At 41.7% G+C, this 17161-nt stretch overlaps 2 protein-coding genes across 2 annotated transcripts; one reads left to right on the plus strand and one right to left on the minus strand.

Annotated features, from left to right (window-relative positions):
* The first annotated feature begins 3843 nt into the window (after positions 1 to 3843).
* Positions 3844 to 6228, plus strand: LOC140267226 (NF-kappa-B inhibitor alpha-like). Its single transcript, XM_072362442.1, has 6 exons — positions 3844 to 4143; positions 4690 to 4795; positions 4906 to 5113; positions 5227 to 5315; positions 5435 to 5692; positions 5805 to 6228. The coding sequence occupies exons 1-6, from the start codon at positions 3914 to 3916 to the stop codon at positions 5832 to 5834; spliced, it is 921 nt and encodes a 306-aa protein (XP_072218543.1). The 5' UTR covers positions 3844 to 3913; the 3' UTR covers positions 5835 to 6228.
* Positions 6229 to 7732: 1504 nt separating this feature from the next.
* On the minus strand, positions 7733 to 12263 carry LOC140267291 (proteasome subunit alpha type-6). The gene is made up of 7 exons (XM_072362522.1): positions 12092 to 12263; positions 11135 to 11229; positions 10924 to 11005; positions 8865 to 9020; positions 8572 to 8750; positions 8265 to 8359; positions 7733 to 7942 (listed from the first exon to the last, which is right to left on the minus strand). Exons 1-7 carry the CDS (start codon positions 12165 to 12167, stop codon positions 7885 to 7887), a joined length of 741 nt encoding a protein of 246 aa, XP_072218623.1. The 5' UTR covers positions 12168 to 12263; the 3' UTR covers positions 7733 to 7884.
* Between the last annotated feature and the right edge of the window lie 4898 nt (positions 12264 to 17161).

Raw genomic sequence — 17161 nt, forward strand, 5'->3', positions numbered from 1 at the left:
CATGGTTCATCGAGTTATCCACAGATATTTTGCATTACAAATATACATGAAGATGATGGTCAAATGATGCTTTGCCACACCACTTTTATTGATTGTTGTTCCATTTCACTGTAGAAATTCTCTTTTTTACAAAGGTTCACTACTTTAGTCGTGATGTTATTTCTGTATTAGAATTACACCCAAACACAAGCTGTTCTTCATAATCAGTATGGTCCTGGGGGGACCATGTTGTAAAATGACTTGAGGACAGATAAGGTATTCATCTTAAACAGCTGTTGTATTGAATCGCATTATATATCACAGATAAACATAATAAAATGGCTGAATGTAAGAATCACACAAAGACAGTAGATCTTGTAGTCAACATTTCTATTACATAAGTCTACTGAGGGTAATATTGCAGCCAATTACTCGTACAAAAATGTTCTGTTTTCAAAAAAATGTGAAGGGAATTTTGTCCAACATAAAGGTTGCAAGAAATTGATCGAATTCACTTTTGAGAAAAATACGGTCAAAATACTATGACAAAATACTATGACAAAGATTTTTCATTAATACCCTCAAAAAATATGCAAGAACGTGAAATATAAACGTAGTTTATATAAATATAAAGTAGCGAACAAGGGTGTAACTTGCCTTTTGACAGGCTCAGCTGGAATGGGCTCCACCCCCAGAGACCCTGAACAGGGCATCCATCCATCCATCCATCTTCTATACCCGCTTAATCCGTCGGCCAGGTCGCGGGGGGGCTGGAGCCTATCCCAGCGGTCATCGGGCGAGAGGTGGGGTGCACCCTGGACAGGTCACCACAGGGCCACACAGAGTCAAACAACCACACATACGCTCACACTCACTCCTAAGGACACCAATTAACCTAACATGCATGTTTTTGGACGGTGGGGGGAAGCCAGAGTACCACGCATACAAGGAGAAAACACGCAAACGCCACACTGAAAGGCCCCCAGGTGGGGATCGAACCTGGAACCTTCTCGCTGTGACGCAACAGTGCTAACCTGAACAGGGCATGAATGAATAAATTAAAAGGATTACTGTAAAGCAGCCATCAACCACTATTTAGTTGTAAATTAGTCTTTGGGTTGTATGAATGCTAGGGGCAAATTTCGACCCAACTGAGAGAAAAAATGGCAATTTGCGAGGATAAAAAAAGAGTCGCAAACATAATCAAATTTATCTCTGTATGCAAAAAGGTATTATTACAGTTTTTAATGTAAGTTTTCACCTTTTTCAGAAAATCCACGACATGTACTATGAGGGCTTTGTGAGATGCAAAGAAGTCTGACCCTCACGAAATTTTTTGTTAAAGCCTCCAATTCAACTTCCGGCTCATTTTAGAAGAGCAGTTTGGGGTGCGATGAGTTCGAATTTTCCAGAGGCTTAATTTGTGTGTCTTGAAATATTAGTCTGCTCGTAACAATGTCGGAATGCAGTCTTTTTTTTTCTACAATAACTCAATATTACAACTTCATGACCCTAAGTTTTATTGCAGAACTGCTGTGGTCAGTCAGAGAAAACGGGAAAGTTTCTTGACATTAGCTCCATCAGCTGACCTGCCATATCACACTACCAGGGTGTGATGCCCCCCGGGGCATTTAACTGACTCAGATGGGTTGTGGTTTACCAACGCACAGACAGAGGGCAATGTGCTGCACTTGATAGTGAACGAGCGTCAGCGCTCTCTCAGCAGTTGGTATCCATAGCAACATGCGTTAAAAACAAGACAAGTGGAGACAAGAGTACTTGCATGGCTATACGGAGAAAAGAAAAACTGTCAAAGTGGAAGTCCCAGTATTTCGCACGAGGGGTGTATATCTGACCATATAAACACAGAAGCACACAATCTTGGCAACGGGAGGAAATAACACTGGAGCGCAAGAACAGTTTGTCCCCAGATTCCTAATTTTGATTCTTGGCAGAGACAAAAGAATGCTTGGAATTCAGCAGACCTCTAGATGGTGTAATCACAACCCTGCTGGGTGTGTACATGCGTGTTTGGTTTGTATAGCGTAGAATCCCAAATAGGTGTGAATGTTTTGCTGCTCCTGGATACCGCTTCTGTGTTTTTTTTTTTTTTTTTTTTTTTTTTTTTTTTTTTTTTTACCAAAGATACCTTTCATAATGCAAACAAAAGTGATCCTAGGATTTATTTATTTATTTTTATCTCAAATGTCAGGAGAGCACAGACGAGCCTTTGTCACGCACTCTACCATCCCACTGTACAACAAAAAGGAATTTCCTGATTAATGCTGAAACAGCACGACAAATAAATAAATAAAGAAGAAGAAGAAGAAGAAAAATACACAGAAAACTCACAAGTGCAAAAAGACAAAAAAAAAAGTGAAATTCCCAAGAAAAATCTAAATGGCCTTATATAATCTCCGGTTGTATTACCGCACTTTGTTAAGGAATTACCTCCTGAAGTGTTTTAACGGCATGTGATGCTAGATGGGTAACTCCAGAATACTCTATTATGGAACAAGCAGTGTTGCTTTGAAGAGGGAGTCTCCATGAGGAAACTTTAGAAGATTTCCACCCCCCTCCTCTGCACAAAGTGTGCTGGGTAAATTCACTTAGTGTACATCTTCCTCTGTCTTTCCGCAGAGTACGATGGCAGTACGATTTATTTTCTTTATTTTTTTGTGTGTGTACTTTTTTTTACAACAAAAAAAACCCTCTGCTCTAATCACAACAGGTGAAATTGAAAGCATACATGCTTTAGTGACAGTGACTATGTGAGAAAAAAGACATTTTCAGGCTGAAAATGCACACGTATAGATGCGATTAAAGCCTGGACTTCTCCAGAAAAACGGAAATCTTTATGCAACCAACTTATATAATTCATTTAGCAGCATTTGAATGTGTAGGGGACTAAACTGACAGTTACTGACAGTGAACACAACGTAACACAACATATAAGAAATACATATTTGCTTTGCATGTTTTTTTTAATGCCTGGACCGTTCTTTCCCCCAACCCAGTGCAAAATTTTCTGTAAATTTAGACTCTAATTATAACCAGTTTATACCGTACATTTTGTAGTATTTGAATGTGCCAGAGCTTGCACAAATGCTTCAGTGACATTGAATATGTAACAACAAACAGGAGAAATATATGCTTGCTCGCTATAAATGGCAACACATAAATGTGTTAAAAGCACAGATTGTTCTTTAGCCAAGCCCCATCAAATGACTCAGTAAAATAATGCTCCAATTACGACTGGTGCCAACTTATACCGCATATTTTGTAACACTTAACCTGTGGAACAGTGCACTGTCAACAAGTAGCAAAAGATATAAAGGTGCTTTGAGGTTTGAATTAGACAACCCTATTATGCATGCGCATAATAACCACTGAATTCATAACCCTACATAGACGCAGTGTGGTTATGGTGTAGCCCTATTGGTAATAAAAAGACTTCAGAAGTTGGAAGAATGTGTCTTTTTCTTCTTAGCGGCTGTATAAATCTGGTCAAAGGTAATAGAGAGGAAAATATGCAAAGCTACATTTTGGTTAGCCCCTTGAAACGTCTGATTTCCCCCTGCGCAGAAGGGAATTCTTCAAGAGAAAATCACGGGCTGTCTGTCTCTCATTCATGCCCATCATGTCTCATTCAGTGAAATCACCAGTGTCCCATAACCTACATCACAGGTGAAGAAAGGTAACTAATAGGAAACTACAAGTTTTCATTCTGAGTCTTTTTGGGGGGGGGATTTTTCTCACAAAAGCACAGGCCGATGTGATTTCCCTTGCTTCTTCTGAGATAACTCAATTGGAAATCCCCATTGAGGCTCCGCCCCTCACAGCACAAAACCCGGCGCGACTCCCTCCAGCGCACCACTCTTCTCTGACCTTCGAAGACGAACGGATTTGTAGCCGAGACAGTCTCAAAGTCAACATGGACGTCCACAGAGTGTCTAACCACAGCCAAATGGATTATGACTTCGACAACATGGAAGCCAAGCACGGGAAAGTTATGCCTTGCGAGGATCGCTTCGACAGTGGCATGGATTCTCTAAAGGGGGACGAGCTGGTGAACGACTTTCAGGACATGACTGTGTCCGTAAGCGAGGATCCCACAGACGAGTACGAGCCTTGGAAAACTGCGATGACGGATGATGGTGACACGTAAGTGGGATAAATGTGGATTGTTATCACTGAAGTTGCATGTTTGTTTGTTTGTTTGTTTGTTTCTCTCTGCGCGCAAATGGAGTTGGAGTTGTGCACGGGCGAGCAGCATGAAAACTTTAAAAAAAAGAAAGAAACTGTGCAGATACGTTGTGTAAAAGGCTGCAAAAGAACGCATGTAAATGTAGAAAGTTGCACGAAAACAAGAGGCCTTTAAAGAAAAAAACTGCAGCAAAGTACGCACTGGAGTGCGTGTGCGCGCGCGCGCACTGTGGCTGAGAGAGAGCAGTCTAGGCGGTGCTAAAGTCCGCTCTGCGCATTCAGGAAAGTCCCTGGCCTGATGCCAGTAACTGATAAAGCATCAGATGTGTCAAGCCACAACTGGTGGAAATAACCCGACAAAACTCCATTCTTGCGAAACGCTCCACTGCTCGCGCTTTGTTCTCTCTTATATAGCTGGAACCACTTCCCTTGTGTGTATTTTTTTTCTTTTTTCAAAGCACTATTTTAACTAACCTCTCCTTTTTCCCCTCCTCCTCCCCACAGGCTGCTCCACTTGGCCATCATTCATGAAGCAACTGAGCATGCCCTCCAGATGATCAAACTCTCTCACAACCACCCATTCCTCAACATCCAGAACCACCAGAGACAGGTGATTATCAGCACCATACTTACCCTGGCGATAAAGCCATGCCCTCCTCAACATATGCACAAAACAACCTTTAAAGTCATTATAACGTGTTACAAATGTGCCCTCCACAGACTGCCCTCCACCTGGCAGTGATCACAGAGCAGCCCCACTTGGTGGAGAAACTCCTGAAGGCCGGCGCTGACTCTCTGCTGGCCGATGACAGCGGGAACACGGCTCTCCACATCGCCTGCAAAAGAGGCTCCCTCGCTTGCTTCAGCGTCATCACCCAAAACTGCCAACGCCACCTCACCTCCATGGTGTCCTTTCCCAACTATAATGGTGAGCATTGTGTTAAAACAGCCCCCCCACCCCCAAAAGACAAACCTACTCAAGTTTCCATGCAGCTTTTGAACTGGGTTGTTAACCGAGCTCTTTTTTTTTTCTCTCCCTAGGACACAACTGTCTCCACTTGGCGTCCATTAACGGTTATGTTTCTTTGGTGGAAAGCCTTGTTCAGATGGGTGCCGACATCAATGCACAGGTTGGTGTCTTTTAATACAGAATCCAGGCGTTTTTCTTTCAAAGACATAAGACAAAGCAAATAAAAATCTGAATCACATGCCTAAACCTAATGGTACTTTCTTTAATTGCCTCCTGTAGGAGCCATGCAGTGGGCGAACAGCTCTACACCTAGCAGTGGATCTCCAGAACCCTACACTTGTCTGCTGCCTCCTAGAGCTCGGCGCTGACGTCAACTGCTTGAACTATGGCGGCTTCGCGCCGTACCACCTCACGTACGGGCGCCAGAACGAAGAGATCCGCTGCCGGCTGTACGAGCGAACGGCGCAGGAGCTCAGGGAGTTGCCCGAGAGTGAATCGGAGAGCGATATGGAGGACCTGGACACGTCAGAGGATGAGGTTAGCATCTCCTTCAGAACAACCCGATCCTTAATTCGGTTGTATGATTTCTTACGATCACAGCGTCCGAGTGCCAGTCCTTAACGTGTCTTTCTGTTTGGTTTTTCTACAGCTGTACGATGACATCAAGTTCGGAAAGTAAAGAAACACCCCGGTTCTGGTGGTGTGAATGTCAAGCTGCTACTGGGTTTGCCGAGTTGCTCCCAACAGGGGACAAACCAGGTCATGCCCCCCCTTCCAACCCCGTCCAAGGCTCAGGCCTGCCAGTGCTGGCCCTGGGACTGCAAACAAGAATGAAGAAGGCGTCCAGGTGTGGTCGTGTCCGGCCAAGATCGCCGAACAACCACCATAGCGAGACCACGACCTCCATGTGGTCCATCTGAAATTGTATAAATATATATATATATATATATTGTGTATATACCAGACACTTGTAACATATTGTAAATACAGAGATATTATTTTTGTACGTAGTGTGAATTTAAACACTATTATCAAAGTGTTTCAAAATAAAAAGGAGTTTATGAATATGAAAAGTTTTGACTGGTGTGTTTCCTCCACTGAGCCAAGAGCTGAATTTCGCTCCATATGAGGATGACTGTTTTGTGGCCTTTCCATGCTATAAACCTTGCATCATTTCTCACTTGCTCGAAGTGATGAGTGAGAGTCATCACCAAGACTTGTGACATAGAAATTTTTTTAAAAAAAAGATCAAACTCGGCCAGACTTGGAACCTTATGGGATTTCCTTTGTTGGGCGAGGTCACCGGGTTTCTGAGTCACCGCACTGAAAGTCCCTGGGCGGCATAAGAGGAACATGGTGTGCTTAAAAATTCCACCCGGCCGTGCTGAACAGCAGCTGGGAACTGACTATACAAGGTGCAAAGAGGAATTATTTTTTTTTTTTACAAACATGAGGAAAATGTGCTTGATTGTTAAGATTTACTGCTGTCATGACTGGGATGCTGGAATCTGAGAAGCACAAGACTTCCCTTTAAGCTTGAGTCAGGATTTTAAATTTTTTTTCCAGAGGTTCTACTGCAAGTACGGGCACTGATACTGTTTTTTTTTTTTTTTTTTTGCTCTCTATGGAGTAAACTGACACTGAAACTGTCGATCCTGTATGGGTCTATAGCTCATCAGCACAGCTGCTGGACCCATACGGGGAGAATTTCCAGTGGCCAAAGACAGTGTAAACTGCCCAAGAGCTAAATTACAACCAATAAGCTATTCATTTGCACTTTAATTGTATTGTTAAGCGTACCATTAGGAGCTGCTATACCAATTTTCTTGTATAACTGTATACAGTGACAGTAAGAGGCTATTATATTCCATATGATTCCATGTGTATGAGTACACCAGTTAAAAGAATTTCTGCAGTGGCTGCAAAAACGACAACAAAAAAAAAGTCTGACGCTACGAAAGCTGAGAATGACTAGCTGATGACGTGTTACGTCATTTCTGGTCATGGCGCTGACAAATTGCTCGAGATGGTGGAAATAGTCAATGACTCCCCCCCCCACCAAAAAAAAAAAAAAAAACCCACAAACAGGAGCCCCGGTTTCAGCTTTGCAACAACCAGCCTGAAATAGCCGGGGCAAGTACATTTTCCCTTTGCAAAGAGAAACTATTAGTCTTATAGGTTCCCGGTATATTAAAGCTCTCCGTTTTTGACACGCGACGTTAGCTTAAAAAAGTGCCGGGAAAAAAAGAAAAAAAACAAACCCAAACAAAATGAAAATGAGGTCATGTCAGTTCCACATCACTCAGTGTGTAGTAAAATAAGCTCCTCACAGCACCTTGGTATGTCATGTGATTTTTGGTGCACGCAGAGCCGCAACAGGAAGCTCTTCAGTAGAGCTCTGCAGGCGCTCATGTTTCCATCACCCGTCTCCTCTGCTGATACACTCCTCTTCAAGAACAGTGCTATTAGTTTACAAGCCCAGGGCTACGTGCATTTTAAGAGTTCGCACTGGAAAGGTGCACGAAAGACAAAGGAAACCCGGAAAAGACTTCAAAAGGTTCTTTTTACTCCAAAAAATTGTTTTATTGTTTTTAATGAAACAGTGAGGGGGAGGGAAGAGGGGGGGAGGGTAAATGTACAGCCAACAAAGATTATGCCAGCGTCTGTCTGGGAACTGCATTTCCCATCATGCTCTAAGTCAATCCAACAGGTGACGCTTCTCTGTTCGCTCAGTCCCGTTCTGCCAGGGACATGAGGTGGGTGTCCACTTCAGTCTCTGTCAGGATCCTGCAAAAAGCCAAAGAAAAGGTAGAAGTTGGACAGACGGACGATAACAAAAAAAAATTACTTGACCACAACTACAGCAGCGCTGAGCTGCAGATAAGCCGAATAAGTGACTGATAGAAAAAGCAAACGAACAAATAATTGCCGCTTCTGGCATTTCCAGCTTGCATATGTGATGCCTTAATTTGTCTGCATATATTTGAGTGGTGGTGAGAATTTCCCCTCGTGTTGTGGAAATTCTAACAGCCATAAAAAACGGTGAGAAAATGTCTTTTCTCAGGAGCCACATGTTGGCAGAAACTGCCACGCGTCGCAGCTCATTTACCTGAACTTGGGGTCCTGTGTTGTGACGACTCCCACCTCCAGCTCAGAGGGCTTAAAGTCAATGGAGAGAACGGTTGAAAGACAAGAGACCGCCGTCTGAGAGAGAGAGAGAAGAAAAGGAGGAGATGCTGTAACACTGGGCTATCAGTATCTTGACTTGATCATTTGATAATACAAGCTTAATTGCTTTACTGCTTTATGAAAGGAAACCTGATGGTTAAATGTGATAACAGACAGCTGGAAACCACCACATGGCCACAACAGCATCAAAATGTGCAAGGTCAGCACATTTTTATTTTTTTTTCTACCTCGATAGTTTGCTCAAAGGTCCAGTCCAGTTTCTTTTTCACTTTCTTCTCCAGGAAGCTGGTGGCTTCCGTCTGCTTCACTCCAGCGGCGGTGGCCTTAAAGCCACAGTAGTAGCCTGCCGGGTCGCATTTGTACACCTGGGGACCGTACTCCTCGTCTATGCCGATCACGATCATACCTGCGGGGGGGGTCACAGGGCGCCACGAGGGGCGAAAGCAGCGAGGTTCAGCGACAAATCGAGATCACGCTCAGACCAAAACGTCGCCGCCGTGGCTCGGATCGATGTACTCACAGCAGCCGAGTGGTCGCATCTCGGCGTTCTGCGTGTAGACTTGTGAGATGTCAGCAATTCTCTTACACAACATGTCCACCGGGATCTCATAACCGTACTTGTACTGCCAGTTGGCTGCCTCGTAGCGAGCTCGCTGGACTTGAGACTTGCTGTCAGCTGTAGGTGGACAGGATCATGATGAGGGGACAGAAACTTCTACTGAGAATCTAACAACATCTACAAAGTTTTTTAGGGTGAATTAAGGTAAGGTAAGATAAGATAAATAAGAAAGTCCTTTGTTTGTCCCACAGTGGGGAAATTTACATTGCGGCATGGACGGCAAAAAATTGGCATATACTTAATTTTACGCTTGTGAATGAGCAGAGACTGCGTTGTATTGGGTACAGAAAAATAAATAGGCAGTTATTTGAAAAGTTAATGCTCTAATAGAGAGGAAAAAGGATGTCAAATGATTCCAAAAGTTCAATAATCTGAGACTCGAACCCTTTCTCAGAGCCTTAAAGCTAAGAGCTGCGACAGAATGGCTCAAAGGCTTCAGCAAAGGGAAGTAAAGACAGGGCGGAAAATAAACAGGAGCAGTTCAACGTGTTGCGTAAGAAATCAAAACGCAGACGTGTGTTGTGAGCAGCTTTGACTTATCAGCAGCACGTCTTTCCACATGCAAAGTCATGTCGAACCCAAAAGCCTTAAGAGTTTTTTCTCTTTTTTGTCTGATTTATAAAAGATCTGAAGAATCTTCATATGACATCATTTAATACGCATCTAACTCAACTTCCTTACAGCTTCTAATCGCACACGAATTTGGCTTCATTGCAAGCAATTTGAAACAATTCAGATTGACACCAGCTTTCATCAGCTGTTCGACAATAAGAAAACATTTTACTTAGTTTTGTCAAAACAATTTTAACATAAAAGATGGGAGTAGTTTAACTTAGAGTTCCCTTAAATGTATGCATTTAATTTAATACATCACGTGTCAGCACTTTCTTATTGTCCATTTCTTTAACCCAACATTTTAAAGTTATTTTTTTTTTTTTAAACATAAGAGTAAAGAGTTTCTCTTTTTTTCCCTACGTTTTAATTATGTTGTCGCGCTCTGATGAAACCAGACACTTAGTCAATAACACGTTTATTCTCATTTGCCTTTGCAAGACAAAGGTAATCAGGACTGACTGAACCGGAGTGAGCAGCATAACAAAATGTTCTTCATGAATCCAGTTGAATAGTTTATCCCCATCTCTAAGAGGACAACAAAAAGCTGATCTACAAAGCTTCAGATGACCTCTACCTGCTGCTTGTTGCCCTGAGATTATCAGCCGAGTACAAACTTCCTCATCTATATAATTTACTCACAGGCCTCCACAGCTCAAAATAAATCATAACAGTTTATTGCCCTCTAACAGGACTGGCGAGATAAGACATGCGGCACTGGTAACTGGTAATTTCGTATACTTCCTTGCAATATATACATAAGACACACCATGCACAGTTTTGCATCCAAAGAAACGCAGGTGCATGTGTCAGCAGAGCTGAAGCCGAATAGGCTAACAGCACTGTTTTCATGGGGACTTTAAGCATAACGTTATGCAACGTGTGGTGTTTAATTCATCTCCAAAGCCACCCATGTGAAACCTGGCACATGCTCGTGATTTAAGCATGCAAAACAGTGTCTGCGAGCAGAAAACTATTCTATGGGATTTTTGCTCAGCAGGCACGCAGAAAAGCTTGCATGAGAGCGAACATTCCGTTTCTGTGTGCACAAATGTGGTCCCACGAGCAGAGAACCACGACAGGCACAAGTTAGGCCCTCGCGACGAGCTTGCTTGCCGCTGAACACAGCGTTCATCGTGCTTTTAGAGACTGAAGGCCCTGACGTATGAAAAAGTCCCCTGTCCCCTCTGCACGACTGTATTCAACATAAGTGGCTAAACCAAAACAGCTTAACGGTCTATGCCACCGCTGTTCTGTGGGTTAAGACGAAGAGTTAAATAGTTAGCTTGTTGATGCTAAACCCAGTTGCATGTACACATCTTAGTTCTGTCCACAGGTTCTTTCTTACCTGTCATCCCAGACATTACGCATCCAATATTATCTGTTATTCTGAAGAGGTGGGTCACTGTGGAGGCATCCAGAAGCTTGTCCTGTTCAAAGAAAGAATAATGAAAAGTGGGTTCATCATTCGATTGGGTGCATCTCTACAAAAGAGTGAATTTAACACCCGTACAGGACCACCAACATGTCACGAAAACGTCTACATGTCACAAACTTACTGGTACTTTTTTCTGTGTTACGACAACCGCGCAGTCCTTCCCCCGGACTGCTACTGACGTCAGTCCGCCTTGGTTTATAGCCTTGAAAGCATATTCTACAACGAAGGAAAAGAACACGTTTATCTGATAACAGTGATGAACGTTAGAAGATGCACACAACAAACAAAGGGAGCATTCACTCATTTTAGACACCAGAGTTACTCTGCACTAAAAGATAGTAGCTATTTCTGCTGGAAAATTGGAGCAACAAGTACAGAACTGTTATAAGAGGTCACCTGATTGGCTTGTGGACATATAGTTAGAGAGTTATAATCCGATTCTGAGGCCTAACAGAAGTTCTGGTGAAGGATGCTGCATCAAAAATAGCAGGAGCAGTGTTGACTTTAAAGCTTTTAAAGACGCTATTATTATTCACTATGACTTGACTCCTGATTCCTTGTTGATTAGATGGCAAAAACTACAGTCACACGCATAACTCCAGAAGACTGGATCAATCTCATACTAAAAAACTAAAACTGAACGGCCTTTAAAATTTGAGTGGATCATTCCTTTTTGTCTAGCCAGCACGTGAAACAGAAACTTTATTAAATTCCAAGCATTTAGTCAAATGTTACCAAGCTAAATATCGTAAAGTAAGGAAACTAACGAGCGAAACAGCAATGAATCAGCTGGCTTGACTGCCTTGCTAACTATGCTAATTAGCTTAAGAGTCAGCTAGCGTTGAGGATTCACTGTTTTGTGAGACAGCAGCGTCTGTAAAGTAGACACAAAATAACAAGAAAGACGCTACGAGTAAGACTTTCATGGTAATATGTGTTACTACTTTCGCTTTGGCGGGTTATTTTCTTATAAGCTAGAAGCCGGGCTAAGCGAACCATGACAGGGCATTTAGCTAGCCAGCTAGCAAACAAATAAGGCAGCGAACCGGCTTTTGTCTGACCCAATCCCCGTACTGACCGACTTGATAGAGTCTGCCTTCAGGAGAGAAGATGGTAATGTGTCGATCAAACCCCGCACTTGAGCCTCTGGACATTCTGCAAAGTTAAATTGGCCGAGAAGTTCGTCCAAATGAATTTGCAGACCAATTTCCCTTCATGCACACTATTTCCACCCGGAAGTTGAACTTTTTACACCGGGATTTCTTCCGGTGCAAGAGGGCCGCTTTGTTTCCATGGTGATATAATACTGGTTCGTGGTAAACAAACTTTATCAGATTTTTTATGCGTTAGACACATACACATACTTGTCCAAACCAGTATCCACAACAATAGTTTTTCCACAACATTTACGAAAGGAAATAGTTAATTTTTTTCAACCCCTTTGTTTAAAAAAACTCTATGTGACTGGCAACGCTATCATCGTCTTTTTTAGTTAACTTCGTACAGTGAACCTGTAAGCTGTATTCTATGGGCATACGCTTGAAATAACCATGAGTTAACAAATCAATCACACACAGCTACATATTGACCAGCTTTGACATCAAAATCATACTCGTGACTGCATCTATTATAACATATGAGCGTTATAATATAAAATTATATACACAATGGGAATGCTGAAGACATGTCCCCACACCATGGCATTTTAAAAGCCCAATTAGTTAAAAATAGGCTTAAAACAGTCTTGCCCCAAGAAATGTAAACTTGTGAATATATACATAAAAAAACATTTTAAAATGCATTCATGTTAACCTAAACTTTCAATACAAAGCCATCCCTCCTGTAATTCAAATGCATCTCCTAGAATTTCTAGGAGTTTTGTGTTTCTTTAAACATTTTTAAAGTGAAGTTACACCCGTGACAAGTCTACCAGACCACAATATGCTACCCTCATTAAAAACGTGAGTCCAGTTTGTGAGTAAAAGGGGGGAATATCATAAGCAAAGGAAAAACATCAACATATTTTGCAACAGTGTCCATCATTTTACATACACAGCCATACCTAAAATAAGGAAGTAATGTATTGCATAATTTCCCGTTAGTACACAACAGAGAGGCTCGTTGATTCCTTGTAGACACACAACAATATAACGGCATAACAGCATATGCTTCATACTGCAAACAGTTAAGAGTTTGCCTGGTATTAGAGTTAAGCGAAAATGAGGAGGCTTGCTTTCTGTAGGAGGAGAGGCACAGTTGATGCTGCTAAGATTATGGCTCTGTTTCCGGCGTTCCAGTTGCTGTTAGGAAATGTTTAAAAACTACCTGGAAAAAAAGGTGCACATGCTTAGTTTTCAAAATGTTCTTCCCCTGCAAGTCGTGATGTTTGCTGGGAGAGCAGCCTGGGACACTTATGTAACTCCTGTAATGTTTAAGCTTTCTTTCACCCATGACAAATGTGAGCTGGGGACCCCCCCAGCAAAGCTTGATTAAATATTTCACAATATAAAAAAATACAGCCCTCTGCATGAAAGAACAACCAAACCAAAAAAAAAAAAAAACACATTTTCAGTGCAACTATGACAAGAGTTGAACTCAACTTTAAAAAGGTGACTAATACTGTATTATTGCCAGTGTTACATATTGTATCCAGTATAGAGTAACAATCTGCAATAAAATCAGCATCTATGTCAGCTGGGTGTGACCTGAATTTAAAAGTTAAACCTCTAAGAGAGTATTCCTTATCACATAACAAGCCAATGTGAAAATGATGCCAACATGTAAAAGGAACATGAGAAAGAATTGAGATTTTTTTTTTGTATTAAAACTTCATGTAACAGAATCCCCATCTGATCTCCTGGCAAATGCCCAAATTCCATTTCCTTGTTCTTGTGCAGTCCTGTTCATGTGCATTTGTCATGAGGGATTTTCCCTCTCTCCACAGGTAGATAAAACGGCTGAACAGAGGATATTTGCTTCCTCTTTATGGGTTACTGAGCCATTCAGATAATGACTCATAAGGCTACTGGGTAAGATGTCACAATGTGCGATTAGCTGAAGTAGGATCTCACCTCTGCGATGCAGCGGAGGGTTATCTGGCAAAAAGTCCCAGTCGGTGGTTATGACATTATTTTCCTGCCTGAGAATCTGTAGCTGCGTTTGTCATTGTGGCAACATGACATACATGGGAGGATTTGCATTTCATTGCTGAATCAAACTTCTCAACAGTGGTTTAGTAACACTCACCGTGTCTGTATCGCAGTATTTTAACATCAGATAGTTAATCATAAAAACTGAATGAAAATCCAGGATTGCAAAAAAAGCTGTCAACGCCTGCACATCCACATGTTTCACCAGACAGTTCCGCAGAAAAAACAGAGTTACCAGCATGGATTTTGCAACTTCAAAATGCACAATTCTCAGAAAAATGAATATACTAGACATTAATTGTACACTCAGGTTTTAGTTAAGATGTTATTTTGACTTTGATGCTTCTGCACCTGCTTCTTCGCCTGCTCTAATTTGATATTTCATAACCTAGACAGCAAACGTCTCTCCATCCTGTGCAGATGCCCCTCTACCCACAGACCTCAGTTCCCTCCCCCTCTTTCCCACCTCTGTTCTTTCCCTTCCTCTCCACAGGCTCTTGTTCTGTGTCTGCCATAAAAGCCTGCCTCATTCATACTGTACCGGTGCAACATTTGCACACTGCACTCGCATTTGAAACCAGAAAGACCCCCACCCCCGCTCCATCAAGAGCAGACGTGGGAGCATTTTCTGAGGTGTGGGGGGGATCTCCACCATCTATGAAAATGCTTTTTTTTTTTTGCATTACAAAGCCGCAGTGTGGCTCATGTTTTCCAAGCACAAAAGTTTAGATGTTAAGCAATGAGGGAAACATCAATATGAAGAGGCCTTTGTCTGAAAACCTTCCCTGTGTAACATGAAAAGAGTAGTCTTGACTCATTTTTGCACAGGGTTTTTTTTTCCTCCATAACCATAGACATTTTGAAATGTGAAAAAAAAAAAAATCCCTAACAAATTTCTCAGAATAACTTGAGGATAATGCGTTCTCTGTGGAAACACTGCAGAGATTTATAGCCCTGAAAATATACCGCACATCATGTAATCTCCCCCCTTAACTCAAAGTGTTCATTAGATTTTATAACACACATGAAGCTCATGGTTTCTGGGAACCTGCACACAGCTTCTGGGAAAAGCTTATCTAAGGTGAACTGAAATGCTGAGCGGAGCAAAGATGTCCGTCGAGCGTGTGCGTGTGATAACGCTGCGCGCTCGCTTCCTTGTACAATCTTCTTTAGAACTATCTTGTTCTTGTTCCTTGTAAATTATCTTGTGGTTTGTCGTGTTACAAAAAACGATTGCACAGGAGCCTATAGGGTGTGCTGCAATTTGTGGTGTCATGCTTATTTAGAAATGTCAAAAGTATTAGTCTGAAATGTAACCAACAAAGACGGAGTGGTGTCACCCTGGTCTGTTTGCACGCCACACATCTTTGCAACTCCGTGTTTTCAGACTGAAAGCACGGGTCAGTGTGAACAGTGTGCAGTGAGAGGTTAGATAAGCATGTTCTGCAGCACAGCACACAGTGAAAATCAAATTATAATAGATGAAGCAAACCATGATCTTCTGCTCAAACGTGATGAATAATTAGACTTCTGAACAAACTTGCTACACTTCCTTGAAAAATTCAAACAACCTGCTTGTAAACGGGGGCTTGTATTAACCCCTGCAGGATGTTTGGCCCCGGCAGCTTTTTTGGACATCTCGTCCAACTTCTACTTTCGTACTGTTAAGGTCAGATCTTTGCTCTAGTGTGGTAACGTGCTGCTCAGATGAATTTGGATTAATTAAAACACAAGACATACTATCTCAAATGCAAAAAAAACCCCCAGCTCAGGTCCTCCAACACTACCTCAGGAATTTGCAAAAGGAGATATTTGTATAGATTTGTATTATTACATTCCTTATTTTTTCATTTTTGAATGAAAACTATTCTGTTATCAAAGTTATGTTCATGAAAACGTATTCATACTCTTAATAAATATATGTTGACTTGCATAAATGTCAAATGATTATTGTAAAATGATCACAGAAAATTTATTTTAGACATTTAATTTCTGCTTGTCTGTAAGAAAACAGAACAAAATATTCAAATCCAAAGAAGACGGGCTGGAAACCAAACTAAGTAATTAAAAGTAAGAAATAAAAAGGAATTTGAAGACAAATGACAAAACATAAAATAAATGTTTAATGCATTTATTTCCACCTACTCTGTTTGCCATGCTTCTTATCATCTATCTGATTATTTCATCATAAGAGATCACTCTCAGCTCTTGTTCTGTGCCAACTGGGTTTGAGCCAAAGTCAGGTTTCTCTTTATTCTCCGGGCCAATCGAGTTTGAGCATCAGTTGTCTCCTTCCTCCCAGTGAATGGTGTCTGGTGTGTAAAAAGATTACTTTGTCTTCTGTATTGTACATATCACCTCAACTGTACATCAACAAATCTGTTTCTGAACACAGTTGAGGTGAGAAACAAACACTATAGTGGCCAAATCTTCCCCCATATTGCATCAACAAAAAGTTTCAGCTGGAAAAACTTGACTTTGACTGGGGTGTAGTGCATTGTCATTTACTAAAGCAAAATACAACAGGCAGGAATGAACACAAGAGGAGTTATGATGATCTCAAAGACACACTGTATGCTACGAAATGTGTCCAGCCTGTCAGCGACAGATGCAAACTTGTACAATAAGTTGTGTATGGGGGGGAAAAAGAGAGAGGTGGGTGGGTTTCTGTGGTTTTTACCCACATAGGCCTCTTTAAATGTCTAAAAGAAAGGCAACTAAAACCCCCGAGAGAGATGCGACCCCAATGATATTCACAGAAGTGTTAATTTGAAATATGTATTAAGATGTGCTCCCTGTCAACTGCCTGAACCGTCACATAGAAACACAAATGAGCAGAGAAACATGGCCTGCATCACATAGTGGTGGTTGAGATCAGTAGTTGTTTTAGACTGCCTGCGTACGCCCACATTCTTCCTCATGTCCTAAATATATCTCAAAGCTTTCCTGTAGGATTGATATATTCAATTAGATCCTGTAACCAGGCTTGTATGCACATT

Source organism: Leuresthes tenuis, unplaced genomic scaffold (assembly GCF_036924035.1).
Source record: "Leuresthes tenuis unplaced genomic scaffold, fLeuTen1.0.hap1 SCAF_13, whole genome shotgun sequence".
In the NCBI taxonomy this organism is placed as follows: domain Eukaryota; kingdom Metazoa; phylum Chordata; class Actinopteri; order Atheriniformes; family Atherinopsidae; genus Leuresthes; species Leuresthes tenuis.